General features: G+C 51.3%; 7 protein-coding genes across 7 annotated transcripts; 3 read left to right on the top strand and 4 right to left on the bottom strand.

Moving 5' to 3' along the window:
* Positions 1-334: 334 nt before the first annotated feature.
* Positions 335-9,044, bottom strand: N7489_004421 (guanine nucleotide exchange factor DCK1; the record flags this gene model as incomplete). The annotated part of the gene is made up of 3 exons (XM_056710173.1): positions 335-1,276; positions 1,377-1,837; positions 2,681-9,044. The coding sequence occupies 3 exons, from the start codon at positions 9,042-9,044 to the stop codon at positions 335-337; spliced, it is 7,767 nt and encodes a 2,588-aa protein (XP_056568594.1).
* A 1,721-nt stretch (positions 9,045-10,765) lies between these two features.
* Positions 10,766-15,415, bottom strand: N7489_004420 (GTP-Rho binding exocyst subunit SEC3; the record flags this gene model as incomplete). Its single annotated transcript, XM_056710172.1, has 3 exons — positions 10,766-12,799; positions 12,862-15,059; positions 15,238-15,415. 3 exons carry the CDS (start codon positions 15,413-15,415, stop codon positions 10,766-10,768), a joined length of 4,410 nt encoding a protein of 1,469 aa, XP_056568593.1.
* Positions 15,416-16,540: 1,125 nt separating this feature from the next.
* Positions 16,541-17,857, top strand: N7489_004419 (nucleolar and coiled-body phosphoprotein 1 family protein; the record flags this gene model as incomplete). The annotated part of the gene is made up of 2 exons (XM_056710171.1): positions 16,541-16,579; positions 16,679-17,857. The coding sequence occupies 2 exons, from the start codon at positions 16,541-16,543 to the stop codon at positions 17,855-17,857; spliced, it is 1,218 nt and encodes a 405-aa protein (XP_056568592.1).
* A 515-nt stretch (positions 17,858-18,372) lies between these two features.
* N7489_004418 (uncharacterized protein) lies at positions 18,373-20,949 on the bottom strand (the record flags this gene model as incomplete). Its single annotated transcript, XM_056710170.1, has 2 exons — positions 18,373-20,205; positions 20,890-20,949. The coding sequence occupies 2 exons, from the start codon at positions 20,947-20,949 to the stop codon at positions 18,373-18,375; spliced, it is 1,893 nt and encodes a 630-aa protein (XP_056568591.1).
* A 494-nt stretch (positions 20,950-21,443) lies between these two features.
* Positions 21,444-23,112, top strand: N7489_004417 (cytochrome P450; the record flags this gene model as incomplete). The annotated part of the gene is made up of 3 exons (XM_056710169.1): positions 21,444-21,772; positions 21,830-22,923; positions 22,976-23,112. 3 exons carry the CDS (start codon positions 21,444-21,446, stop codon positions 23,110-23,112), a joined length of 1,560 nt encoding a protein of 519 aa, XP_056568590.1.
* Positions 23,113-23,541: 429 nt separating this feature from the next.
* N7489_004416 (mitochondrial 37S ribosomal protein mS37) lies at positions 23,542-24,048 on the bottom strand (the record flags this gene model as incomplete). The annotated part of the gene is made up of 3 exons (XM_056710168.1): positions 23,542-23,640; positions 23,709-23,788; positions 23,919-24,048. The coding sequence occupies 3 exons, from the start codon at positions 24,046-24,048 to the stop codon at positions 23,542-23,544; spliced, it is 309 nt and encodes a 102-aa protein (XP_056568589.1).
* Positions 24,049-24,333: 285 nt separating this feature from the next.
* N7489_004415 (DnaJ family domain-containing protein) lies at positions 24,334-25,919 on the top strand (the record flags this gene model as incomplete). Its single annotated transcript, XM_056710167.1, has 2 exons — positions 24,334-24,708; positions 24,771-25,919. 2 exons carry the CDS (start codon positions 24,334-24,336, stop codon positions 25,917-25,919), a joined length of 1,524 nt encoding a protein of 507 aa, XP_056568588.1.
* Between the last annotated feature and the right edge of the window lie 122 nt (positions 25,920-26,041).

Below are 26,041 nucleotides of genomic sequence, written 5' to 3'. Positions count from 1 at the left end.
GCTGCTGATTTCATGTAGCGTAGATATATTTCCGCGATGTATAATGATGTCAATATAAAAATCCATCAAATGATTCGCTTCTAATAGCATATTTGACTTCATTTTTTCAGGGCTCTTCACAAAATCTTATAGAAATATACCCGTACATGCAATTTTGACTACTAATGTACTATAGACAAGCAGGGTTGACGTAGAATACAAGGAAACACAGCGACGCTACATGTAGGGCATGGAAGAATGAAATAGACAGATAAACAAAAGAGAGCCCTGAAGACTGGGCAAAGACAACAAACCCCCCGAACGCGAAAATAAACCCCCAAACCGAAGTAATAGCCTAGTTGCCAACACTATCAGGGTAGACATAGAACGCCAAGGCAAGAATTAGATACATGCCGAGACACATGCCACCCTCAAGGTAATTCGACTTTCCATCCTGAATAAGCAAGGTAACAACCAAGCCAGAGATAAAGAAAGCAACGGTCTCAAAAGTCTGGAAGTGGAGCGTCATCTCGATGCCCATAATCCAGCCCAGAATAACCAAGAAGGGAGTGACAAACAGCGCAATCTGCAAGCTGCTACCAATAGCGACTCCGATTGCGAGATCCATCTTGTCCTTGTACGCAACCACAACGGCAGTAACATGTTCCGCGGCATTACCCACAATCGGAATCAGCACCAGTCCAATGAACGTCTTGCTCATGCCTGTCGTCTGTACAAGAGGGTCGATAGCATCGACTAGGTAATCGGCGCAGATAGAGACGAGGACGGTCACGACGACGAGAACCACAGCCGCAGCCCAGGGGCTGAGGACGCGCTCCTCCTCCTCCTCTTCCTCCTCACCCTCGGCGCCAGCGCCGTTCTCGGTATCGCTGCAGTTCGTCTCCTCGAAGAGGTCGGAGTGGGATCCCAGCTGGAAGTAGAGGTACATGACGTAGATAATCAGGAGGATGATGGAGGTGCCATGCGACAAGATAAGGATGTTCTTCTGCGCAGCCTTGTCCGGGTCCGGAATTTCGCCAGTAGCATCGGGCTTGGCGGTGGTGTTATTGGAGATCGCGGCGTAGAGAGTGGCAGGGATGATAAGCGATGCGGACGCCACTGCCATGAGCGAGGACATGGTTGATGCCACGGTGCTGTTGAAACTCTGTTCGCGGAAGCGGAGTCCACCGACGAAGAAGCAGCAGCCTAGGACAAGCAGGATGTTAGACAAAATGCTGCCCAGCATGCTGGCCTGAACGACGCGAATCTGGTTTTGTCTGAGGGCAATGATGCTGACCTATCAAGAAACAAGCAAATTAGCATCATATCAATACCAACACCAATAACCCGCCAGCTAGCACCGAGGACATTGATTCGGGCAGGATTGGCAAACTTACAATAAGCTCAACGGCATTTCCAAAAGTGGCATTCATCAAGCCACCAAGCGATTGGCCGAGAGTAGCGGCCAGCTCCTCGGTAGCAAAACTGAGTAGCGAAGCGAGGGGAACAATAGCAAAGAAATTGAGCGTAAAGACAGTGGTGGAATCCCATTCTAGGGCACCGGCAATAATGCCAAAGGGCACGAAGATAAGCAGGACATTGACGTAGTCGCGGACGAGGGTCTTCCACGTCAGGTGCACGACGTGCATCGGCCAGTGCACCCACACGCGGGTATCATTAGGGTGGTGGTGGCGGCCATTCTCATCGGCGTGAACGTGAGGCGAGAGGCCAGCGAAGGAGTCGCGGTGTGCGCCGAGTAGCCCTGTCCGCTCATTGGCGTCCAGGGAGCCGTTTCCAGAGGTCATTCTTCGTGGGCCGAAGGTGTGGCTTCGGAAGTGGGAGCGGAAGTTTGGGAGAGCTGGATATGATCTCAAGTTAGACTGGAGGATTATGTGTATGCATCGACGGAATTGTATAATTAAGGAGGCTTTCTGTGAAAGCCGGAAAGGAGCGGATGGGAAGAATGGGAGAAGAAGGGGAAGGGGAGTATATCAACGCACACATAATTTCTACCAAGCTTCCAAAGGTCCAAATAGGTTAAGGAATGGATAATCGGTGGGGGGTTCAAGCCACGTCCAAGGTTTCTTTCTTAGCTGTGACATGGAAATTTCAGAAGGTTAGCACAGCCTTTGATTGTTAGGAACATGCAGAGCAAGGAGTGGAGCGTTGGGTAGTGGCCAAGGTGGGTGTGGCCCAGTCAGTGGAGAGAGGAGCTCTGAGATGACGACCCACCAGCCCTGATTCTCCACATAGCAGGTTATTTCAGTATGATGATTGGCTACAATTCAAAGCCAAGACTGTGCACTGCCACAGTCGACGATTGGATGCACGGACAATTGCATTTCGGAGATCCATGGATACTGACGACTTAGACTTTGGACATATACAACATAAGAAGCGCTGTTGGGTAAAATAACATTATGTAGATTGGAACTATATAGCACATGGTATATGTCTTTTAACACCAAAGGAGAACCCCAGTCCACATATATAATAAAAAAAATAAATAAGTCAGGCAAAGAATACATCAGGGTAGTAAGTCACATCAAGAAATGAAAGAAAAATAAAATAAAAGGAGAGTCGAAACACAGAAAAAAAAAAAAAAAAAACTAAACAAAAAAGAGGTATAAAGGATAGAATCAAAAAAAAAAGAGGGAAAGGAAAAAAAGGGGGGGTCGTCATTACTCTTCCGGCAGCGCACCATTAGCTTTAAAATCCATCCGACTGTTCTTGCGTCCGACACCCTTGAGCATACTGAAACGACGGAAAACCGAGTCACGCATCCCGTTATTACTATTATTGAGAACAGGGGACAGCGGGGCTGTGCCATTTGTAGTTGTCAGGGTCACCGCATTGCTCTCTTGTGTGACAGGCCGCGAATAATCGCGCGTAGACGGGAGCGTTGACCATCCACCACTGGAAGCGGGCGCAGCCCGGTCCGTGGCTGCCCCGGTGGCGGTAGGGCCACGGTGTTGGGAGCCGGCGCGACTACCGCCGTCGTTGGAGCGGGCGGCCGTGTCGCGGGAGACATTGTGCGTGTTCAATGAGGTCTGGGAGTCATGGGCGACGGACGGCGAGGAGCCGTGCTTGTGTGTCTTGTCGCCGCCGAAGAAGCTGCGGCGCTTCTCGCTTCGGCCACCGCGGGAGTGGCTGGTCGTGCGGCTGTGGATCGTGGCCGTGTCGTCGTCAAGGTTTTCGTCTTGTTCTCCCGTTATTTGGCCCTTGCTGTCGGATTGCTGGATGGTGAAGATGGAGTTGGTGGCGCCGTGGGATCGCTTGAAGGGGTTGATTATGCTGATCCGGTGACTAACGGATTGTCTGTCGGAGCGCTTGCGGGCGTGGGCATTGCCTCGGGTTGTGCGGCTTAGGTCTTGTTCCGGACTGACAACTCGCTGGACAGGTGCCATTCGGCGCTTGTCGCTCAAGGAGGGGGATTGGCGGGCTGTCTGTGTGGGTGTAGGTGATGAGTACTCCAGCGGAGCTGGGAAGAGAGAAGCCAGTTCGGGCTCGAAGACATCTTCGAAGCGTCGAAGCAGTTCAGCTTGGGTGGCTTGCTGAGCGGGACGCTGATAAAGAGACAGTGCATGTTTGATAGCCAAGGCGTGGTCGACGAGTGCAACAGAGAGCGCAGTCTCCATCGGGTCCACAGGCTGCTGCGTTGCTTGTACCTCTTCAGCATCTTCATCAATTTCTTCAAGCAGCCTGTTCCTTGCCATTTCCGCATCGGATAGGAATACACGGTACGATGCCACACAGTTGGAGTTTGACGACCCGGCCTCAAGGAGTGATTCCAACGCTTCAGTCAGATTAGACAAACCAGAATCTTCGCCGGACGCAGCACGACGGCCAATAAGCTGAAGCTCCTGTGTCTTGCGCCACGTGCGCTCAATGGCAGTCTGCAGAGGCGACAGAGCAACCTCCTGAGCAGAAACAATCTCACTACGACGGAGGATATTCGGGAACGCTTCCGAGACAGTGAAAACGAGCTTTTCGACGAATTGCTCACGGACATCCGAGCTGCCCGTGTGTCGTCGCGAGGTGGCAGAGAAACGAGACGGATCCGAGATCAGTAGGTGCTCGCGGACAGAGGACGGAACCTTCGGGCGCTGGTAGACAGGATGAGAGACATCGCGGTAAGCGCTGACAGCGCTGATCTGAAGGAACTGGCCTTCGTAGTCAGGAATATCGCCAGTAGACATGACCTGCGCAGTAGGGTGTTCCCGCTGCATGCGATCCACGAAAGAGGCCATGCGCTCTGTCGGGGACGTCTCGAAGATGAACTCCTTATCGCGCAAGCCAGGAGGGAATCCGAGACCCTTGTAGACCACACGGAAGTAACGCGGGAATTGTTTGCCGCCCTTGGCGATGAAGTCGTAGATTCGAGCCATGGAGCTTTGGGCTCGGGAGAGCTTGGCGAAGTCCATTGTCGTGTGCTCGTAGTGAACTGCGAGCTCCTTATAGCAAGCTAACGCGGGGCCCCAGGCCATCGCATTTTCGAAGTGCTGGATAATGGAGAAGTACAAAGCCTCTCTCCGTTCGAATGCATTTTGAGGTGGGAATGCGGGTCTGAGCAGCTCCGGCATAGGCTTGTTGAGATCCCATTCGTAGAGATCGGCATGGAACTGAAGGGCAAGACCTGCTTCGGTGAAGTTACCCGCTGCGGCCTGAGCCTCGGCAAGTTCATGGACGTAGCGAATGAAGATATCCTCGCGACCCATGTCCTTCATGTATTCCATCAGTTTCAGAGCGTGCAGACTCTGGGTTGAGGCGCCACTCTGAGAAGCCACCAAAAGATCCAGGAGTTCATCGACTGTCCCGACAAGACTCTTGACAGCATTCGACAGTAGATCATCGGAAATCGTCTCACTCTCGAACAGATCCAGCAGCTCGCCGATGAAGATTTTCTGGCTGACACTCTCATTCATCTGCTTGGACTTGAATAGAGCATCTAGGCTAGAGATGATCTCCGTTTCAATAATAGAGATATCCTGATTCAGATCCCATTCGCTCAGAATCATCGTCTGCAGTATCTGAACAGCAACATGTCGCAGCCCCTCGTGGACACTGAGACACAAACCAATGATAGGAGGCACCAGGCCGGGAACATACTGAACCTGATAACCGCCCAGCCTTTTCAAATTGAAGCGCTCCCTCTCGTCATCCGTGGTCTCCCAACCAATGGCTTCCCAGGTCGACTGCAACAGGTCCGCTCCCTGCTCGCGCACATCGCCGGCGATCTTCCAGACCGCGCGGCGCTTCTGCTCGGGGAAGGTCTCAAGCGCGAGGACATCGCTAGAAATTACCTTCAACAAAGTCATGAAGAATGACTCCCATAGCTTTGTATCGAAGGTATCGGCATCATCCGGTGCCGGAAGGAGTTTGTCAATGAGCAACACTGCAATATGTTCAAGGCTTTTGATAGTCGCGCGGTGGTTGTACACATGAATACTAAACCAAGTCTCGGGGTAAGCCTCGCAGTCGAGGAGGGAGTTGTGGGCCTCAAGGGTCTGAGCAACAAATAGTGCAAGCTCCAATTCTTTCAAGGCGGGAAGGTTGGGAGACGGGATCTTGGCAATGGCAGCCATGAGCGCAGACAGTTCAACCAGAGACTCATCGAAGCTTTGAGGAGTCTTGGCAGACTTCATCTGGAAGGGGAAAGCCTTGCTGAAGAGCAAAGATAGATATTCTGTCTCGTCTACTCCCTCAGTGGAGATAGCACAGTAAGACGCGACGATGCTCGGCATGAACCCGTAAAGAAGAGGATCAGACTGGCTGAGTAACTGAGCCACGATTGAGCTGCTTAGTCGCACCTGATCCCGATACAAATCCGAGACGCTCGAGGTGGAACCCCAGTATGGAGCCAACCAACCAATACAGCTGGAGATCAAGGTTCGTCTCTCCTCACCAGAGGCGAAAACCTCAAATTGGGTATAGTTCTGGATGAGAACTAGCTTATAGAGTATCAACATCCCGGTGACATCCTTGCATGAATCCATGAAACTCAAAGCTATCATAATCATTTCATCCTTGCTCAGGACGTTGGAGAGCTCGGGCAACCACGTATGGAAATGTTGGACCACTAGGGTTTTGCTGCCGACCAAAGCCGGCGAGGAGTTTTTCATCAACGTCTCCATAGACTTGAAAATGGTATGCATGTCTCTGTTGAAGGTGGATTGCACTGTGGTGATACCAATACCTTCCTCCTTGGCCTTTTGCTGCTCGCGGGCTTTGATGATGAACTTCAACAGATGGCGTCCCACCTTGAAGGCAGCGCGAAGACTTCGAGATTGAGTACCGTCTGTCCCTGCGTTCAAGAGGCGCAGGTAGCTTCGAATAAGGCACGGAGTGACAAATGGGAAGTTGAACTGCTCATCGGTGTAGCGGTCGACTAGCGGGCCTAGGTTGTATCGTCGATCATGAACAATTCCCAGAACAGTGACCAGGTCGTTGAAGATCAAGTTCTCGTATTCTTCATTGCCAGCATTCTCGACCAGGATTCCGAAGAGCGCATCGAAGACACCACTGAGTTGTTTGACAATCTCGATCTCGGGAACAAAGAGTAAACGCTTTAGCGTATCTAAGACCTCGTCCACTGGCCGCTCTTTCCAGTTCAGAAGGCCCAGAATGACTTGGTCTTGAGAGTACTCTGTGCTGCAAAGATGGGTTTCAAGATGCAAAGTGGCCAATGGGCCCGTCACGGCTTCATCTTTGGCGGATTCATTCTTGCCAAGCGCGCTCCATGGGAGGTTCAGATAAGCACCCTTTCCATTCTCAATGCTAGATGTCTGCTTATCATAAGCATGTAACAGCAGAGAGTGACGCCCATCTCTAATGAAAGCCTGCTGGTCCCAGAGGGGCATCCAGGCCAGAGCAAAGGGAAATTCTGGCGCATCTGCAACACTCATCACCATATGCGAGCCAGGGATTTGTTCCGTGGGAATCTTGAGTCGAATTGTCTGGTTCCAAGGCGTGCCGCGCTGGGCGATTGTAGTGCGCCAGGCCGTGTTCGAAGCATTGGATGACGAAGGGAAGACACATTTGTCTATCCGAGCTCCTTTAGCATCACGCACTTCGAGCGTAAGTTGAAGATTATGGAGTCCCGTGCTCATTTGCAGAGGAATTTGACCAGCCTGCGGGTGAGACAGGAGAGCATCTGCGGGGAATACGGCCTGAGAGAGCGTCACGTAGATATCGGATCTTGGCTTTGTAGGAGCCTTAGAGAACCCAATGCGCTGGGTCTGTACGACATCGTGCAGTATAGTGGGGTTCTGACGGATCAGGAACTCGGCGTCGCAACTGGCAAAGGGGCGTAGATGGAGGTGCAAACGGGCCGCAGGGTCGGCACGCACATACCGGCCGGTGGGACTAGGAAGCAAGGCGCGGATCAACTTGTCGAAGCCATCCGTGAGCCCTTCGCCGTCTTCGCCGTCTCGACGGGGCGACCAAATATTGATCACCTGCTCAACGTCCTTATCCTGTCGAAGAATCGGCGAGATCTCCAGTATCCCAACGCCAACAGTGCGGATCGCCGTGACCTCCTTCGTTGGGGCGGATTGAGAGGTTGCTTCTTTGGCGCTGGACGTACTGCTTGATGATCGTGGAAGCCCTTGAGTTGTGGACTTCGATGGCTGATCTAAACTCGGTCCCCGTTGCTTGGGCGTCCACATCATGCTGCGCCGCGTTCTCAAACTTCCCTTGGCCGAGGGTTGGACGCCCCCGTTTGCCGTGGGCTTGGTCGGAGTTGGACTCTCCCGCGAGACTGATGGCCTCGACGTAGGAGTGGTATCAGCTGTGGATCGCGACTCTGGAGCACGGACCCAAGCAACTAGATAGAGCTGCCGCCCATTCGCGGACCCATCACCAATGTCTGTTGCGGCCAATTCGGTGAATAGGGTCTTCAGTCTACTGCTTTGGCTCATGTTGACGAACTTATCAGGAGACGGAATATCTAAGCTAAAAGTCTCAGACAGTGGACTGAGCGAACCAGCGTCTGAACGGGAAAACAGCTGAATTCCAATGGTCACTTGGCCCGGTGCATTCCCTGATACGGCGTTGATTTCCAGCAGCAAATGATGAAGTGCGGTGGCATCGGATGTCTGGGTGGGACGGGACTCAAGCATACTCATCTCGGACTGCAGCTTTGCCAGTTGGATAGCAGAGTCGTCACCGGTTAGCAAACGGCCTCTCTCCTCCGGATCGCGGACAATCACGTCTCCGCTAAGCATTTTGTTTGCCTTGACAAGTTTCCAGACTGTCTCGTCCCGCAATGCTTCCTTCTCCTTTCCAGTCAGAACGTTGTGCAGTAATTGTCGTCTCGCAAAGTCCAGCTCTTGTACAATGGTTGACATTTCCTCCAACACATCATACCGGCGTCCCAACAGCAGTTCATGCAAATTAGTCGAATGCCATTCGCGCAGACACGATGCGATCTCATCGACTAGTGGCTCTGTGAGAGAAGTCGGGGTTTCATCACCAATCTTAAGCATCGGGACGGGAGCAGCAGGCTTGGGCGCATCAGGGTCGCGGGGAGCAAGGGAGACAGGCGTATGTGGAATCGAGCCCGTTCGCCATCGCGGACTTGCCTGGTCTGACCCATCGGTCTTGTGAATAATGATCTGGGAAGGCTTCCCCTTTTTCGCAAAGACAACATCAGACACCTCGCCAACAGCCTGGAAGTCATTGACGGAGTAAGCCAGACTATTCCGGGACAGGTATTCTCCATCCCAGCCGGAAAAGGTCAGTCGATCGATGCTTTTCCGGTCAGCATTTAGTAGTGCTTTGTATCCGTCGCCGTCGCCCAGCACCTCTCTGATCTCAACGCAGTTCCGCGGGAAGATACCGGAGAACACACGAGCTTCAAGAGTCTGGCCTTTGGCACTTGTCAATCCGGCCAGCAACGAAGGCGGCGCGACCAGATAGCCTCGGCACCACTCGCCGTCCCTCCCTCCTTGTTCAATTATGTAGAGCTCATCGCCCAGCTCCAATGGTAGATCTGCGGGGGAAGATGGATTGAAAGGGTATATGGCCACGGCAAAGGCGATGCGAGGCAGCGGCCGCCAGGGCATGGCTGTGTTGTGAATCGCCCGACGCGATTGGAGCTCGAGACACCAGATCTAAGGCGTGCCAGTCCCCGCAAATGGATATCCGATTGCAAGATCCACGGGAAGGATTTCAAGGTTGTCGATCGGTTCGAGGAATGTTCGTTTCAAGCGAAGGCCACATGCAGTGGGAGATCCGAGTCAGGTCCCCGGGGGAGGGGGAATTAACGAGAGGAATGTGGGATTTCGAGGAATGCGACAAGTAACGATCTAAAGAGACATGATTAGGCGCAAGTGGGACTAAAGGATTCGTCCTGTCGGGGAGCAAGGAAAGAAAAACAGCACAGAGACAGTTCTCTATGTACACGAAAGACACGAACGAGGTCTGGAGTTGCAATTGAAAGTATCCGTGCTCCCCCCTTGGACATGTGGAGACCATTTAGAGACGTGGGGAAGAGACTCACCGTATTAAAAGAAGAAAAAAGACACACAAGACACAAGTCAGAAAAAAAAAAAAAAAACAGAAAAAGAAAGAGAAATGGAAATATCAAGACCTTGAAAGGAGAAAAAGAAGATTAAAATCGAAGATCGAAGATCCCCCCCCACACATAGCCAAATGGTAAATCAGTCGGATAACTGCCTTTACCTTGCTTCTGCCGTTAATAGGGACATTTTAAGATTACAGTCTCCTAACATAACAGTCGACATATGGTAAAACAATAATTGACATACTTGACATTCATTCAATGTTCCTATTCGCCTGAAATAATCCGTACCTACAACCTAGGTACAGTACAAAATGTGATAGATCCTCCATGCTTAACTACCTATAACACAGTATATCCGAAACCTCAAACCCCTGAAACTCTCATGAAGCGAACGGTGGGTCGAAATGGCCAATAAAAAGAACTAAACTCTTATCCCTGGTTTTATATGGGAAAGTGCTTAATCCCGATTCCCTACTACTAATAGGGAGAATAGGAAGAATAGGGAGACTAGTCGGCGGGTACCCGTCTCCATATAAGAACAGCTCCCCTTGACACATCTCGTCTCAGGTAAAACCATGCAAAATCCAGATGACCTTATCAGATCTCCAAACAGAATTGCTATGAAACATTGACCTTTCGGGCGAAAAGTATGTTTCAAGCGTTCGCTCCGCTGAGTCGACTTTTTGATATCAAAATCGACTAGGCAGCAAAAACGGCTAGTTAACTGCCCAGCCCTCACCAATGAAACTAACCCTTTAACAACCAACTATGATAGCGACACTTCTCTCCACATAGCTACAACCGTAGGGAATCCAAGTGTAGTTACGCGGCAGTGTATGGTTAGGCTAAAGTGGTAGAAGTATTAACTAAGGTGGTAGGGATCCAGCTTGAATCTAAATCGCACCGGGAATAACACTATAAAATGAGCCTCGATAAACGGCCGCGAGATTGTGGTTAGGATTCTCATCGAATAGGAATCTACCAATAAGATGATCTTCCATATCTACAATGGCTGCAATTGGCAGTATACTGTCAATCCGGATAACTGCAAGAGTGAATCTCAAGAGCTTACCAATTATCGTGAGTGGACGTGGGATACGCACAAGGGTGGATGGGAATGTGCCTTGTGCGTCGATTGGGGTTAATGTCAATGCCCGGTGAGAGGGCATGGTCTGGAAGTTATAGAAGAGAATACATAGGAAAAAAGAAGCATAAACGAAACAAAGGGGAATAGGATTATCTTTCAATATGAAGTACATCTCATTTCCGGAACATGCTAAGGGTCTCTTCCTTACGCCAATCCAGCTCCAATTGACCCTCGTAGACATCTTCAATAATCTTCCGGGTGCGGTCATACGTATTCTCATAACGGTTCTCGCACTCCCGGAGCACCTTGACAACGAGGCTGCGGCTAAGACCAGGGTCGTCGGCGTCACCAAAGTGCTTCTCGACACGCTTCTTGAGCATTTCGATGCCACGGCGGATTTCCTTGTTGTCGTAGGAGGCGAGAACCTTCTTCGCCACCGTGCGGGAGTGGCTGGCGCGGGCTGCAATATCGGTCGGGTTACCGCCTGCAGCAAGGAGGTTGTCAATGGACTGCACGAAATCAATCAACTTGCCCAGTGGGCGGTGAATGACCGCGTCGAGGTAGAGCTTCATGTGCTCCTGGAAGTCTTGGTGGGCCCGATCGGCCCAGCGTTCAAGTGCAGGGATGTTGTGCACATCTACTTCTTCGATGTAGTGGTTCATGTTCTCAATAAGGAGGATGTGGTAGTTCAGGATCTCCTTGTCTTCCGGATCACCCGCACCCGCAGTGACGCCCGGAGGTTGGCCGGGTGCTTCCTTGGCAATGAATTTGAGTGACTCCCACATCGCACGGTTGATACGGTCGTACGCGTCATTGACGCTAACGCGAATGTCACAGAAGGCGCCAGACGGGGATGACAGCATGCTTTCCACCGCATTGGAGAAGTTGGGGAACACCCGCATGAAGGAAATTACTCCCTTCCGCTTGTTCACCTTGACTTTGGTGTCCTCGATGCCTCGGATTTGTTCATCTACAAATCGGTTGAACAGTCCCATCAGGCGGGAATGAATTTTCTGCAGTGCATGAAGAATGAACTCTTGGTTCGTGTCGTCAAAGTCATTCATGGCAGTCTCCAACGCATAGAGAATGCCAATTCCTTGAAGAGGATCAGCTTGCATGGCCCAGTCCACCATGCTCTGCATGTCATTCGGCCAGAATGAGTAGATCTCATCCATAATCTGCTCGACTCTCTTTGCCATCCCCCGATCGGGATCATGCGGCTGGTTGGCGGAGAAATCGGGACAAGAGCGATTTTCTGGAATAGTAGCAGACACCAAGTCGGAAAAATCGGCGCTGGCAAGAGAATCGAGATGGAAGAATTGAACAATGAAGTTTTGCTCCTGAGCCATCATATTCAGTGTCTCCCGCAGCGTCCCAGAGAATGCCTCAGACGGCTCAGACTTTCCTTCTTTCTTCCCGCTGCCTGAAGCCAGTCGAAGTCCAGCGGCAGCCCGTACCGTCTTGCCTCGTCGCACGGTCAGTTTTCGTGCAGCCATGGTGAGACCCTCGGCTTCTTTCTCTTTCTCTTGGTGTGTGAAAAGGAGTTCCTGCTCATCCCCCGTTGGTTTGCGCGCTGTCTTCTTCCAAGCCAGATTATTGTCGCGGAAGTCGCCCTGGTACGAAGGCTTGGACTGCTGCTCGTAGAGTCCGACAAGGCTATGCCATTCTGCCATGCTAACTTCCTTAGCGAATAGCATCAGGGTATTATACCGCCAGACCTCTTGACGGAAGTGCCCTCGTGCGGCACTATCTAATTTCATGGGATCATTGGCACCCCCGTTGGTCCAATCAACGCGTTTTTGTTCTGCCATTTTGAAGGCAAGGGCCATGAACTGCTGCAGTCGGTTGAGGAACATGGTTGCCGTAGAGCGATACTCTTCCTTCTTTTGCTTGATCGCACGCATCTGGCCGATCTCTGTATCAGCATACACACCGACACTAGCATCGACTTGACGTTTCTTGTTTTGTCCAATATCAGAGTCGATGGTGAGCATGGCCTTGTACAACGTCGCTAGAGCGCTTTCAGTATCCTTCAACCCATCGGGGTTGCTCAAGGAGGCCTCTTTGAGGGGCCCCAGTTCGGATGAAGATATTGAAAGTGTCTTCAAAAGGGTTTGCAGTTCGCTTTGCAGGAGCTTCTGATTCGCTGTTTGTACCTGCAAACCTTGACCTTGAGCTTCAATATAGGCGACGTCCTCGTGAAGGGTCTGTAATGTAGTCTTGTTAGCGGACTGGAGATCAATCCTGATTCTGCGATCTTGAAACTTACGTTCAGTTCATGAGAATAAAGGGTCAAAAGACCATCCAGCTCGTCACACTCTTCAATCGTTCTGTCAATCAAGCTCGCAAGTTGTTCCACCTTTCCTTCTTGTTGTTCAAGGTTGCCAAGCCAGCTGGTGGCCTCGACACGGCCAATTTCACGACGAACATCTGCTTCCAAATCCTCAATCTTCTGTTCATCGGCCAGCCGTCCGTTCCAGCCTAGATCTGTGAGGATGTCATCAAACTCAATACCACGTCCGTCGAGAACGCTGGGATCGATCCCAAGGGCCTGGCAATATTTCATAGTGTGGTCTTCACGGCGTCTACGGCGACGTCCTTGAGTAGCCGGAGATGGCGATCTTGAACGATCTTCAACCTTTATCACAACATCAGAGAGGTTCTCCCGTGAGACCTCAGGAGTTTGGACAGGGGCCACCGCGATCTCCTCCGGTGCTGGCTCTGTAACCTCAACGGTTGGTGTCTCCGGCCCTGCAACGGGCGCGGGGAATTGGATATCTTGTTCCGACTTTGTTGCCGCTGGACTCTGAGGGGGATCGGTCGCCGACCGGGTAAGGGACGGCGCCGGAACAACGCTGGTGATGCCATCAGGGCCAGCGACATCGGCCTGTGACTTCTTCGCGGCTGCCAGCAGTCGCTCACCAGCCCCACCAGCTCTGGGCTTGAAACCAGCATAAGCATTTGCAGCCTTTTTCCAGGCGCCAGCAATATCTTTGCCCTCCTTTTTCTTGATCATAGGACCGAGCCCCGGGCGATGCGGCTCGAATTCGCCGGTTTCTTCAACTTGCTCCGGGGAAGCCTGAGATGGCGAGTCCGCAGCAGGAGCAGTTTCGACAGGCGTATTGAACTTTTCATTGGAAGGCTCAATAGGCTCTGCCGAGGGCAGATTCGCAGCCATAATGGCAGCAGGTTCTGCAGACAGTCCCTCAATTGCCGGTGACGAAGACGGTTCCCGGGGCTGTGCAGGAGCTCCAGGTGACAAGCTATCTGTACTTTTCTCTTGAGGCAGAGAGGTCTGATTGAACGGGAATGCCTTCTCCCCACTAGCACGCTGGGGGGACTTTGGCCCAAAGCTGGGCGTAGGACGTGGGGCCGTGTCTTTACTCTCATTATTGGAAGAGCCAGAGGTTGTAGGACGGAGTGCGTCATTGCTGCGCATGAATTCTGGTGTCTTGTTTTGGGCTGGCTGGGTAGCAAGAGGCGGAGGTCTGGTCCCGCGATCCTGGCTGCGAGCAGAAGATGGGCGGAGTGACTCCGGAATATCAGCATAGCTGCTGGATTGTGCTGCAGCAGACAAATTATCTGTTCCCCTCGGCTCCGATTGTGAACTCTGGGGTTTTGCGTTTGCTGCGCTACGCTCGGCTGCGCGTGGCGGCGGTTGCTGGTCTAGGGGTGGCCCAGAAAGAAGCGACTGAGGAGGAGACTTATGTAGATCAAAGGGAGAAGGTGCTGGTCTACCTTGTCCTGTAGATGGCCGAGAACCGGTGGACGGCCGAGACATCTGCTCACGGCTCTTTTGAGTACGAAGTGCCGGGTCTTCGGAGGGCTTTCTTTTTACTTCTCGGGGCCCATCGCGACTGGGATCACGGCCTCTGTAGGACGATTGTAGCGAGGGAGGCACCGGGCTGTCCGATGTTGAAGGCTTCGGACCGGGTCCCCTTGACGGTGGTCCATTTGAAGAGCCACCGGGTTGTGATGGTTGTGCTGGCTGCCCTTGTTGTCCCGATTGTCCATGTCTTGCCAGCATTTGTCGCTCCTTGTCGTCAAAACCAATGAGATTGGGGACTTTTCCGTTGGTGTATTTCTTGTAAATCTTGACCAAGCTCCCGATGAAGAACTCCTTTTCCTTAGAAGTCCTAGCATGCCAGTAGTATGGTTTTCCAATTGTGATCGTGAATCCTACATTGCCCGCCCATTCCTTTTGTTGCTGCTCTCCTGGTGTTCTCGGCACGATCGAACCAAATGATTGAATCGCGCTTAAATCGTCGAGCATCCAAGTTTTTCCAATGGAGAAGGTCCCTTCATTGTTCTCTCGAGCTTTGTGTATGCGGACTCTGCCTGACTTTCGAACCGCTATGATAATGATACGGGGTTTCTTGTTCTCCGGTGGCCCATTTGGCGGGGAGGGGCTAGAGGGGTGCGCTGCATCCTCGGTGATGCGGACATGCGTTATATAAGACTCGAGCACTGGAAACAAAAGAGGGCGTTAGCAGAGATCACGGGCAGAATAGCTGAACGAAGCAAACGCATTGCGATCCAATCTAGGCCCTGTACGTCACTTTCGCAATGTGTTGCCAACCACACCACTATCGCCTGAAATCGGGGGGAGGGCAAATCTGAGGAAATACGTTGACCATGTACGTACAGAGACCTTCTTCATCCTTTTTTGCGAAACAACTATGAATGATCCGCTTCTTCTCATCCTCAAAAGCGGCCCCTCTTGTCATGGTGCTTGGACTAGAGCCCGAATCAGACTGCATATCTCCACGATTTGGCAGCGGCCCTGGCAGAGGCCCGCGGGGACGGTCCCTGCCATTCATCATGGTATCGAGGGACACAGAGCTCAAGTGTGGGTAGCCGCGAGATCAAGGGGACATGGTCGGGATGGTCGGGATCGGGCGACGCCACTACGCACCACGCGCGGAAGGAATTGAAATCCGTTGAGGGACAATGCGTTTGCAGGCCGGCGGAATACGACGAGGTATAAAGCAGTACACGTTGTGGCCCAAAGTAATGCAAGTGGCCAGCGCTGAAGTTCGAATTAGCTCATCAATGTGTCTCGCGGGTGGAACCTTGGGAAGGCGGAGAGCTTGGAGCGGAGTATTGAATTGATCCGGGGTTGCCCAGCTGTAAACAAGCGTGCGGAATGTCAGAGATTAGCATTGAATTGAGAGCAGATTTTATACGGCAGCTACTCACTGTAGTATTACAATCTTACTTGATTTTAGGTGTACAGACGTACTAGCCCTGTGTTATGACAGTGCATACCATCCATGACTTTGATCCTATTGGCTTTTAATTGCCAGCAAAATGTTAGTCATCCATCCCATGGTCAGGTCCAGGTCCAGCCTCCAATCCTGGCGCCTAGATGCATGTTGGATGGAAACTGCTAATGCGGCATATATCCAAGTTTCTACATCGTAGTGCTCAATCCCCTAGTCAATCGTGTCCGCCACTATCCTAGCTGTTGTTGTTGTTGTTGTTGTATTAATTAACGTCCATGGAGGTGCGGGCGTAGCCCGTACTCCGTCTACCTCCCTTGGGGTATTGGGACGTGCTAAGCTATGGGATTATGTACAAATTTTGTGCGTCCATAGAGAGCAACTCTTTCTTAATGATAAGATGTCAGAACATCCAGTTTGCTGCCCGTCCTTCTCCGCCGGTTGAGATGGATGCAACTATCCTAGCTGTGATCACCCAGTCGAGGGCGGTGAGAAGAGATAGCCAATCACATGATCAAGGCTAAGGAAGCCAAACAACCACCGCTTCATCCCCACTAATCGACGCTCACCAATATGCGCCAATCACCGTGAAGCTGATGGCTTACCGCCTTTTATATACTTTTTTTTTTTTTCTCTGGTTCCTGGCAGATTATTTCTGAATAGCCTCTTCTTGCCCCGGGTTTCTTCCTTTCGCTACCGTCGAAACGAACCGAAAATCAAGTCGCTATGGCAAAGGTTTCCAGCAAGAAGACTTCGGTCAAGAAGGTACGCTTCGTTTACTTTCGATTGACATGTCGATTGGCGTGTTCATGATCTACAAACAGACGAGCGTGACGATGAGACTGACAATGCCTAATTCAACAGACCGAGTCTTCCAAGACCACCAAGTCCATTCCCCCTCAGCTGATCGCCTCAGTCGCGGCTTTCTTGTCGGACAACTTCCCCGAGACTAGCACCGCCTTCACCAAGGAAATCGCAAAGTCGGGCAAGAAGAGCGATGCGAAAAATGTCCCCTCTCTCTTGGAACTATTCCAAGCATCTGAGCAGGGATCCAGCGTGAAGAAGTCTCAGAGTCCTAGTTCCTCTTCCAGCTCAAGCAGCAGCTCCGATAGCGACTCGGACGTTGAGATGGGCGAGGCCACTCGCTCATCCTCTCCCTCTTCGTCTTCTTCTTCCAGCTCTGACAGTGATGCGGATGATGAGGATGATGATAAGTCTCCCGCGGCTCCCGCCCCCGCTCCGGCTAAGAAGTCTGCCGGTGTGAAGCGCAAGGCCGAGTCTAGCAGCGAGTCTAGCAGCTCCGACTCCGACTCGTCCTCTTCGTCCGAAGATGACAGCCCTAAGGCTAAGAAAGCCAAGACCTCCGCCACCCCCAAGAAGGCATCTTCCTCTTCGTCCTCATCCTCGTCTTCGGATTCTTCCAGCTCTGACTCCGATTCTTCGTCGAGCTCCTCTTCGTCTTCCTCTTCGAGCTCTTCTTCGTCTGATTCGTCCTCAGATTCCTCCTCTGACTCTTCTTCCGACTCTTCTTCCGACTCTTCCTCTTCCTCCGACTCTTCTTCCGAGTCCGAGTCCGAGTCCGAGAAGGAATCCAAGAAGGAATCCAAGAAGGCCCTGAAGACGGCAAAGAAGACTCCTCTCCCCGAGTCCTCAGATTCCTCTTCTGATTCGGAGTCTTCTTCCTCATCCGGGAGCAAAACCCTCGCCAATTCCCCCGACACCGAGACCAAGCCGGCCAACAAGGCGGCGGAAGCTGTGCAGACCGCCTCCTCGAGCGCCAGCCCCGCTCCTGGCAACGGACCTGCCAAGAAGAAGCACGTCGGAGCTCGCCCTACCCCTCTGGCTGTCCTGAGCGAGCTGCCTCATGACCACCCCTCGAACGACTACATGTCGTACGCCTACGCAGAGCGCGCCTGGAAGGACCTGTCTGTGACCCGCGGCAAGGGATTCACCAAGGAAAAGAACAAGAAGAAGCGTGGCTCTTACCGCGGTGGTCCCATCGACATTGGCCCCGCCACGACCTCTTTCAAGTTCGAGGACTAAACGACAACTCTTACTTTCGCGACACAAACGTATTCGCTAGTCCATAATATCAGACTATCGTCAGCATCTAATCGAAAAAATTTGCCACCAAACCCGGGCTTTTTGTCTTGGATGTCGCTTTGCCGAAGGGACGAATCGCTATCTTTGTGTTGCTGCAACTTCCAAGGTTTGCAGTACGACTTAGGTTCGCTGCAATGAATGAATTCGGACAGATAGGGCTCTCGTATCCCGCATCATACTTTACCAATCTCACTCAGCAAGGCGTACACGGAGCTATGGACAAGGTCGTTGGACCCGAGATTTGCCATAGAATTTTTTTTCTTTTGCTCATTAGCTTACATCAATCAAAAGTTTGGGATCTGTCTCGACGAACTCCCCAGTATTTGCAATAATCCATGCAGCAAGAAAGAGGCCAAAGACGTAGCATACCGACCCAGACCCCTTCTAACCCGATCAATCTCTACATGTATCAAAAATAGTAATGTACAAAATAGAGAAGTCAAAATCCGGACCTATTAATCTCGCCTCCTCCAAGCCCCAGGCTCCTCTAAACCCTCCCACCTGCAATCCCAACCCGTATGCGTATCACGAGCCGCATCCGCAGGCTCAATATCCGCAAACGCGCGCTGATTCCGCAGCTTAGATGTAGTAGCGAAGTCATCCTCATCTGGACGCTCATATCCAGCCAGATTGAAGGCCTCGGAGTTCCAGCGCGGTGAAACCCCCGAACCCGTATTCACGCCCAGGTCCAGATTATACTCGTACCACTCCTTCTGCGGACCGGTTATGTCATCCGTGGACGCAAAGTCGAGTTGGACGACACCATCCACAATGCCGGTGTATACGGTTGGCGAGGAGGGCGAGGGCGAGGACATAGTGTAGATGGGGCCTCGGTAGGGACCTCTTTGGCGGTTGCGGGCTGGGACTGGGGTTCGTTGGGGGAATGTAGCGGGTGGTCGGTGGGAGAGGAATATCGAGAAGCCCTTTTTAGGGCGGGACTTTGCTTCCGTCTTGGGTCTGGTGTCGGCGTTGGTATTTGCTGTCGATTGTGTGCTCTGCGATCGTGAGGCGGGTATTTGTGCGTCGAGGTAACTGTACGTGTTGCACATGCGCAGGTCGAAGATCTTGACCACGGCTTCGCCGCCGGCTCCGGCTAGGAAGCGCTCGTGGCCGAAGGCGTGGAGACTGTAGATGGGGTTCAGGTCTGTGGCGTCTCTGTAGGAGACTTCGTAGGGTCTTGGGGAGCGCAGGTCGTGGAGTCTGACGGTGTAGTCGTCCCAGGCGGTTAGAAAGACTTCGCCCGGGGAGGCTGCCTGGTTGTGGTTATTGAGAGGTTCAATGGCGCCGATGTTGACCTGCGATTTGAGGCTTGTAGGGTCGGTGTCTAAAGAACCGATTCCGATCTTTCGATATGCGGAGATACCGTCTGGTGAGATTTTCGAGATAGATAAGGAATTTTCCACATCTCCAGTCCCTACAGCCACTAGGGATGAGGATAGCAATTTGGAGTAGTTGGTCCGTGACGAGCTTTCCGGTAGAAGCCATGTGAATGGCTCGATTTCTTCTTCGTCGGTCTGAGTATGATAGAAAGCGATGGATCCATTTTCAAAATGAGCAGCCAAAGTAGAGTCTGTGTCACTGCTCAAATCTGTTTTATCAAGTTTGAGTCCATATGCCATGAACTTATGTTTGTACTCAAATGTTGCTTCATTAGGAGAGATGGCAAGGTGAGCAATATCACCTCGAACTCGACCAAAGATCAGATGCTCCACGTTGGTATCGTTGACGTATTGGTTCCCAGAGGACAAAAGATGCAGAGAACAAATGTCATCATAGCTGCTAATGTGATCAATATCATTGAACACAAGCCAGTCTTCTTGCGAACGAGCACCGGTTTGCTTGATCCTCATCACAAGCTGGTTGGCAGCGCCCCAGGCAAGCACCTCCTTCCTATCAGCCCAACGCTGGCCATTCCAGATCTCGTAAGAATCAATTGAAGGCCTGTACCCGAGAGTCGGGTTGTCACGACGAGTCACCTCGTGAGAACCGATTTTAGTTATAGTTTCAGGCGGTACGACAAATCGTCCGATGATGGCATTTCTGTCCAAGGCCCGGGACCGGGATGTCAAGGCTTGTGCTGCATCTTTCCAGAATGGCGGTGTTTCGATAGACGGGAACCTGCTTCTAACAAACGCTCGGAAGATGCGAGAATTTTCAGCTGTGATAATGTCGTGTAATCGGCGACATGTCTGGGCCAAGTGGGCTAATGCATTGGCAGTTGGGAGGAACGTTGCAATTTGGTATATGATCTCCGATGGAAGCTCGTAAAGCATCTTGAAAGCGAAAGCCTGATTTGACAGGGTGTGAAAAGAGCAATCGTTTCAAGCTTTCAGATTATCGCCATTGTTCTTTGTTTTCCGCCACTTTCAGGTGTGTTTTGATGCTGTTCACTGAGTGTGCTGGAAAGGGAAATCCTGCGAAAAGGGCCGCGTTTGTTCAACGACAAGCAGATTAGAGGTTCGATCTCTATACTACGCTGCAATTGTGGACCGTTATGTTCATTTAGCCAGTACAATATATGTTGCAGGACAGCAATTTCGTACACAAATTGCCCCATGTGGGCGACAGTTGCCTTATGACGTAAGCACATTGGCTCGCTAGGGCCAGCTTCAAGAGGGCTCTGCTTTTAGCAAAAAAGCAGTTAGGCAGACCCTAGCTTTGAAATAGAGCTACAAGACTATTATGGAATGCACATCAGTTTTCAACTCTAGAAATGGGTCCTAACTTAATAGAGATTTGAAGCATACGCATCGATGTTCCCGTTGATAAAGAATATTGATGTTAAAGAGAGGGTTCTGTTTCCAGGGCATATCAGAGAATGGCCACGGAATAAAAAAAAAAGAAAAAGAAATACATCAGCACAAAATAGCTCCTGGGAGGACGTCGAGCGAATCTAGGCGCAGCTCTCTAAAGCGCGACTCAGAAATCTTAAGAGCTATCTTGTGTATATCGCGACAGGCGAATTGACGTACGCCATTCTCGATCCGCTCCAAGGGATAGAAGTTGTTGTTCGATTGGAAGATCGTGAACATGGTGTCATCCTCAATAACCGGTGCTGGTCCAAGACCATATGTACGCTTATCGCCTTATCGCTTTCGCGGGGAAGTAATGTCGGGGCAGTGTCCCGACTTGGAGAAAGTTTCCCTATCAAACCTGCATGTACGGAGTAGCTATGCACATGTAGCTCGTATTGACCATCTGGAGACAATCTTTGGGGTAATTCCATTACCTAACTGTTCGCCATCGGCAAAGGTAAAACGAATCACAGTGAGTGGAATTCAACGGTATGGGGCCTATAGGTTAATCTTGCAATTAGGGACCACACTCGGCACCACCTGCAATACACGGATGGGTGCTGGCTGGCCTAGCAGCTAGTGGCATAGTGGTGTCGGCAATCTCCATTGTATACAGCTCCGAGGCCCAGAGGGGTTTGCAAGCCGCTTTTCTTATATCTGCGAAGCATTAGGTATTCCCAGGTATCCACCATAGTGGACGCAAACACAACCATCCCGGAATTGAATTCACAATGGCATATTCGATCACTGCCCTCGCGGTAGCATTTTTCGCTGGTTTTGTCATCTACAGGGTGTTAATTTACCCAGCGTTTCTCTCCCCGCTGTCGAAGATCCCCAACGCACACTGGAGTGCTCCCGTCTCCCCGATATGGATGCTATGGAGGCGATTCACAAGCCGAAATAACCGGACGATCCAGGCCGCACACGAGAGACTCGGTCCTATCGTTAGGTTAGGACCGTCGGAGATCTCCATCAACTGTGTCGAGGGAGGAATCAAGTCAGTTTATGCTGGCGGGTTTGAGAAGCATGACTGGTATCCCCGAGTCTTCGCTTCATTTGGGTTAGTATGGACCCTAGTTCACAGTAACCTATGTACGTAGCTCACCATGAGAATTAGGACAGTGAGCATGTTCACCATGACAGGAAGCAAGACGCATTCAACCCGGAAACGGATGTTGTCCAACATATACTCGAAATCGACTCTGCAAACATCCCCTCATATGCGGGTAGTCTCAAATACCGTCATCTTTGACCGACTGCTGCCGATTCTCCAGGAAGCGGCGATGTCTGGCAAATCCCTCGATGTGCATGATCTAAATCAGGGACTGACAATGGACTTCGTCTCCTCCTATCTATTCGGTTTGCAGAATGGCACTAATTACTTGCAAGACAATTCGGTCCGCAAGCACTGGCTCCACCTTTACATGTGCCGGAAGCCGTTCGAGTTTTATGCCCAGGAAGTTCCATATTTGGATGGATGGCTGCGACGGATTAGTCTTCGTGTAGTACCTAAGTACTGCGACGAGGCCAATGCAATGCTTGATTCTTGGGCTTTGGATCTATGCGATAGGGCGGAGCAGATACTATCATCGACCCAGCCAGGCGTCGAGCCAACTGTCTACAAGCAGCTGAAACAATCCCTCGACAAGCATTCCGCAAAGAATGGAGAAGCAGAGCCAGACAAGGCCCAGCAGCGACTCGATATTGCTTGCGAGATGTACGACCAGCTGACTGCCGGCTTTGAAACCAGTGCTGTTGGCCTCACATATCTGTTCTGGCAACTCTCCCGACACCCAGAAGTGCAGAACAAGCTCCGAGAGGAACTACTCACTCTGGATCCCCCGATTTCGTACCCAAAGTCAGCCGATCTGCCGCCGGCCAAGTCAATTGATAATCTGCCGCTGTTGGAAGCGATCGTGACGGAGACCTTGAGACTTCATGCTCCAATCCCTGGCATTCAGCCTCGCGTAACGCCATCTCCGTCGTGCACTCTGGCTGGGTATGCAGATATCCCACCTAACACAAGGGTGAATGCGCAAGCATATTCACTGCACCGTAATCCAGAGGTATTCCCAGATCCAGAAACCTGGCAGCCGAAGCGTTGGCTGGAATCTGAGAATTCGCCAGCTAATCTGGAAGAGAAACGCCGGTGGTTCTGGGCGTTTGGGAGCGGAGGACGTATGTGTGTGGGAAGCAATCTTGCACTGCAAGGTATGTATTGAAGAATCGCAATCATTGAATCATGCTGATTACGGCTTGGCAGAGATGAAATTGGCCGTGGCTGCGATTTACACTAACTTCCGCACCACCATTGTCAACGCCGACAACATCGAGGCTATCGATGCTTACACTGTGAAACCGACAGGCGATAAACTGATCCTCAAGTTTGAGTCTGTCTGACATGTTATGGGAGCGGAATTTGCATGCGCAGCTATTGCTACAGCAGTATGAACTCAGAGTAGAATTAATTTGATCACCAAAAGTGTCAGTATTGCCGCTGAAAGGATAAGCGAAAAGAACGAGACACTAGCATAAAGATAGTCGCTGAGAAGGATATCTTGCCAGGTGGGCCATAGATGCATGTAATGAAACAAGAGTTAATCAATTGTTCTGACAGGTGATTCCACATCCCACATAGTTGTATACTGTACATATGAAAAGCCAACTCCCATAGCCACTGATGCAAAATAAGCGGACCGAATCAGCGGGTGACAAGGGCCAGAGAATTCGCGCAATATTGTATCAAAAAGAAACCCAAAACTCCAGGTGGACAACTCGCTTCTGCTGCCAAGTCCGGATAGACAATAACAATCCAGTGCAAAGAACATTTTAACCGAGAACACCGTCCTTCTTCCGCGGGCCAACAACCTTGGGGTACATTCTCATGAGGTGGTAGTTGACGGTGTTCTTCTTCTGCTCCTTGGATTTCTATATGTGGGAGTAACTCGTTAGAAATGTCGACAATATGAAAAGAACGGCGGTGGATTATAACGTACCGGTGCATCCATGCACTTCCGCAATTGAGCCTCGAGAGCAGCGCAGCCTTCTGCGCCGTATCCGGCGGAAGCCCAGCAATCTGTTTGCAACGCGATATTGTCAGTAACCCACTCACGATTTCGAGGTTCAAGGTATTCGACATCTGGAATGCGAAGCCAGGACGAGAGATTGATAGCGACAAGGTCACTGCCAGTGAGGAGCAAACATACTAAGCATAGACGACATCACTACCACGCAGGGGTTCTGCTCGTTCTGATTCGGCCGGCGAACACGGAGATGGTTGATGGTGTTAAGACGCATCGGGTTGAGCCGGGTGGAGAGGGAGCCTTTGGGTGCCATGGTGGGCAATTATTAGGGTCGTGAAACTGGCAACAGGGTATCAATTGAGCGAGAAGAGGCAAAATGCCTTGAAGCAAACGTGTGCGGGATTCACGATGAGAAACTGGCGCCGGCGACGGATCTTCGACGAACAAAATCCGAAGTTTCGACTCCGCGGAGGTGGATGACTAATCTTTATTGCGCCCCCGATCTTTGTCTACCTCGAGGGCTTGCCACCTATTGACAAGTCCTGTACACTCCTTTTGATATCGCAAGTTCATTAAATTGAAAGCAAATTTATTGAGCATGTCCGCGAGATACAGTTTGTCTACGCAACTCCGTGGTGTTTCTTCAACATGCACTTTTAGAGCTCCGATAGCTCCCGCAGCTAGGCGGTTCTCCGCAGCATGCCACCTGAAACAAACATCGCCCTCATCTACAGCCAAAACGGAGGATAACCATGGCAAAGATGACCCAGAAGAGGACAAAAAGGATAGTCCGATGGCGCGCCGTCTGGCTCAGATGACTGAAGATGCGATGCTGGAAGGTGGACGATCTGCGCAGCGCAACATCGAGCAAGCAGGGTTCTCAGAAGAACTGAAAAATGAGCTCGCAGAGCGCATTGCTGCTTCTTCATTCAGGAGCGAGTATGCTGCTGCTCATTCTATAGTCGATATGCCCGTATGTGGTCCTTATCTTGTCCTACTGTCCAACAACCACTAACCCGCATTCTCTTATCGTAGGCTGCCGCAGGTCAGGGCACACGAGAGAACGCCGCCGCTCCTAAATGGACAGGAACAGAGCGCGTCGAGGATACAACTCTGCGCATGCTAGATGACGCTAGCAAACCAATCCGAATGCCTTACAAGATCCCCGATCCCGTGAACCTCAGAATCCCCCCGAAGCCCAAAAAGTCCCGCGGAGAACGACTTGCCGAAGCGAAAGAACGCACTTCTACCTACACGCTGAGTCAGGCACCTGGATTTTCGGAAGAGGAGCGTGAAGATATGCGCCGTGAGATGAGGGAGCAGTTGACACCTGGGGCGCATTCCATGCCAATCTCGATTTCGGGTCTTTCGTCACTGGCAAATGAGCGAATCGAGGATGCGATTGCGCGTGGACAATTTAAAAAGATACCTCGTGGGAAAGGTGTGAACACCAAGACGGATCACAATGCAAGCAACGCATTCATTGATACAACCGAATATTTCATGAATAAGATCATCCAACAGCAGGAAATTGTGCCGCCGTGGATCGAGAAGCAACAGCAGCTTGGTTCGGAACTTAGTCGATTCCGCGAACGTCTTCGAGCGGACTGGCGGAGACATGCTGCGATGTTGATTGCGAGCAAGGGCGGGTCCTTGGACGCACAAATGAAGCGGGCAAAAGCGTATGCTGCAGCGGAGGCTCGGCTGGCAGACAGGGCAAAGTTGGAGGCTTCATTCGGAGAAGCTACATCCGAGTCAGAGACATCACAGGGATCACCTGTTATTAAGAATGACAGCGAGGAAACAGAAGATCTAGCCCATCTCCCACCATTGCGAGACCCCGGATACCTCGCAATTGAGCGTTCTTATCACGAACTCGCCGTGAAACAAATCAACACTCTCACGCGCTCATACAACCTCCAAGCTCCTCCCTCTGCCCACAAACCATATATCAATCTTGATCGAGAGCTCAACGCATGCTATGCCGCGGTAGCGCCTGAGCTAGCAGAGGAAATTAAACGCAGAGCGACAGAGCGTGCACGTCCTACGTCTATCGTTCCGCCGGTCTCTTCCGGCAAGTTCGGGTCACTGGGCATGGCCCAGTCTGTACGAGTTCACGAAGAAGATCAGTCAAAGGGATATGGTATGAAAGAGCTGTGGCGCGATTTATTCACCAAATCCTGAAAACAGCAAACGACAAAAAAAGAGAACTCCTCCGCTCTTCCTTCTGTTTCGTCCTGTGTGACACCACATCGGAGATAATTATACAGCAATAATGTGATATAAAACCTGACGAGCAATGGAAC

This window comes from Penicillium chrysogenum (assembly GCF_028827035.1).
Source record: "Penicillium chrysogenum strain IBT 35668 chromosome Unknown utg000002l_segment0_segment0, whole genome shotgun sequence".
In the NCBI taxonomy this organism is placed as follows: Eukaryota; Fungi; Ascomycota; class Eurotiomycetes; order Eurotiales; family Aspergillaceae; genus Penicillium; species Penicillium chrysogenum.
The sequence above is the reverse complement of the archived record's forward strand: the minus strand, read 5'-3'. Positions and strand labels throughout refer to the sequence as shown.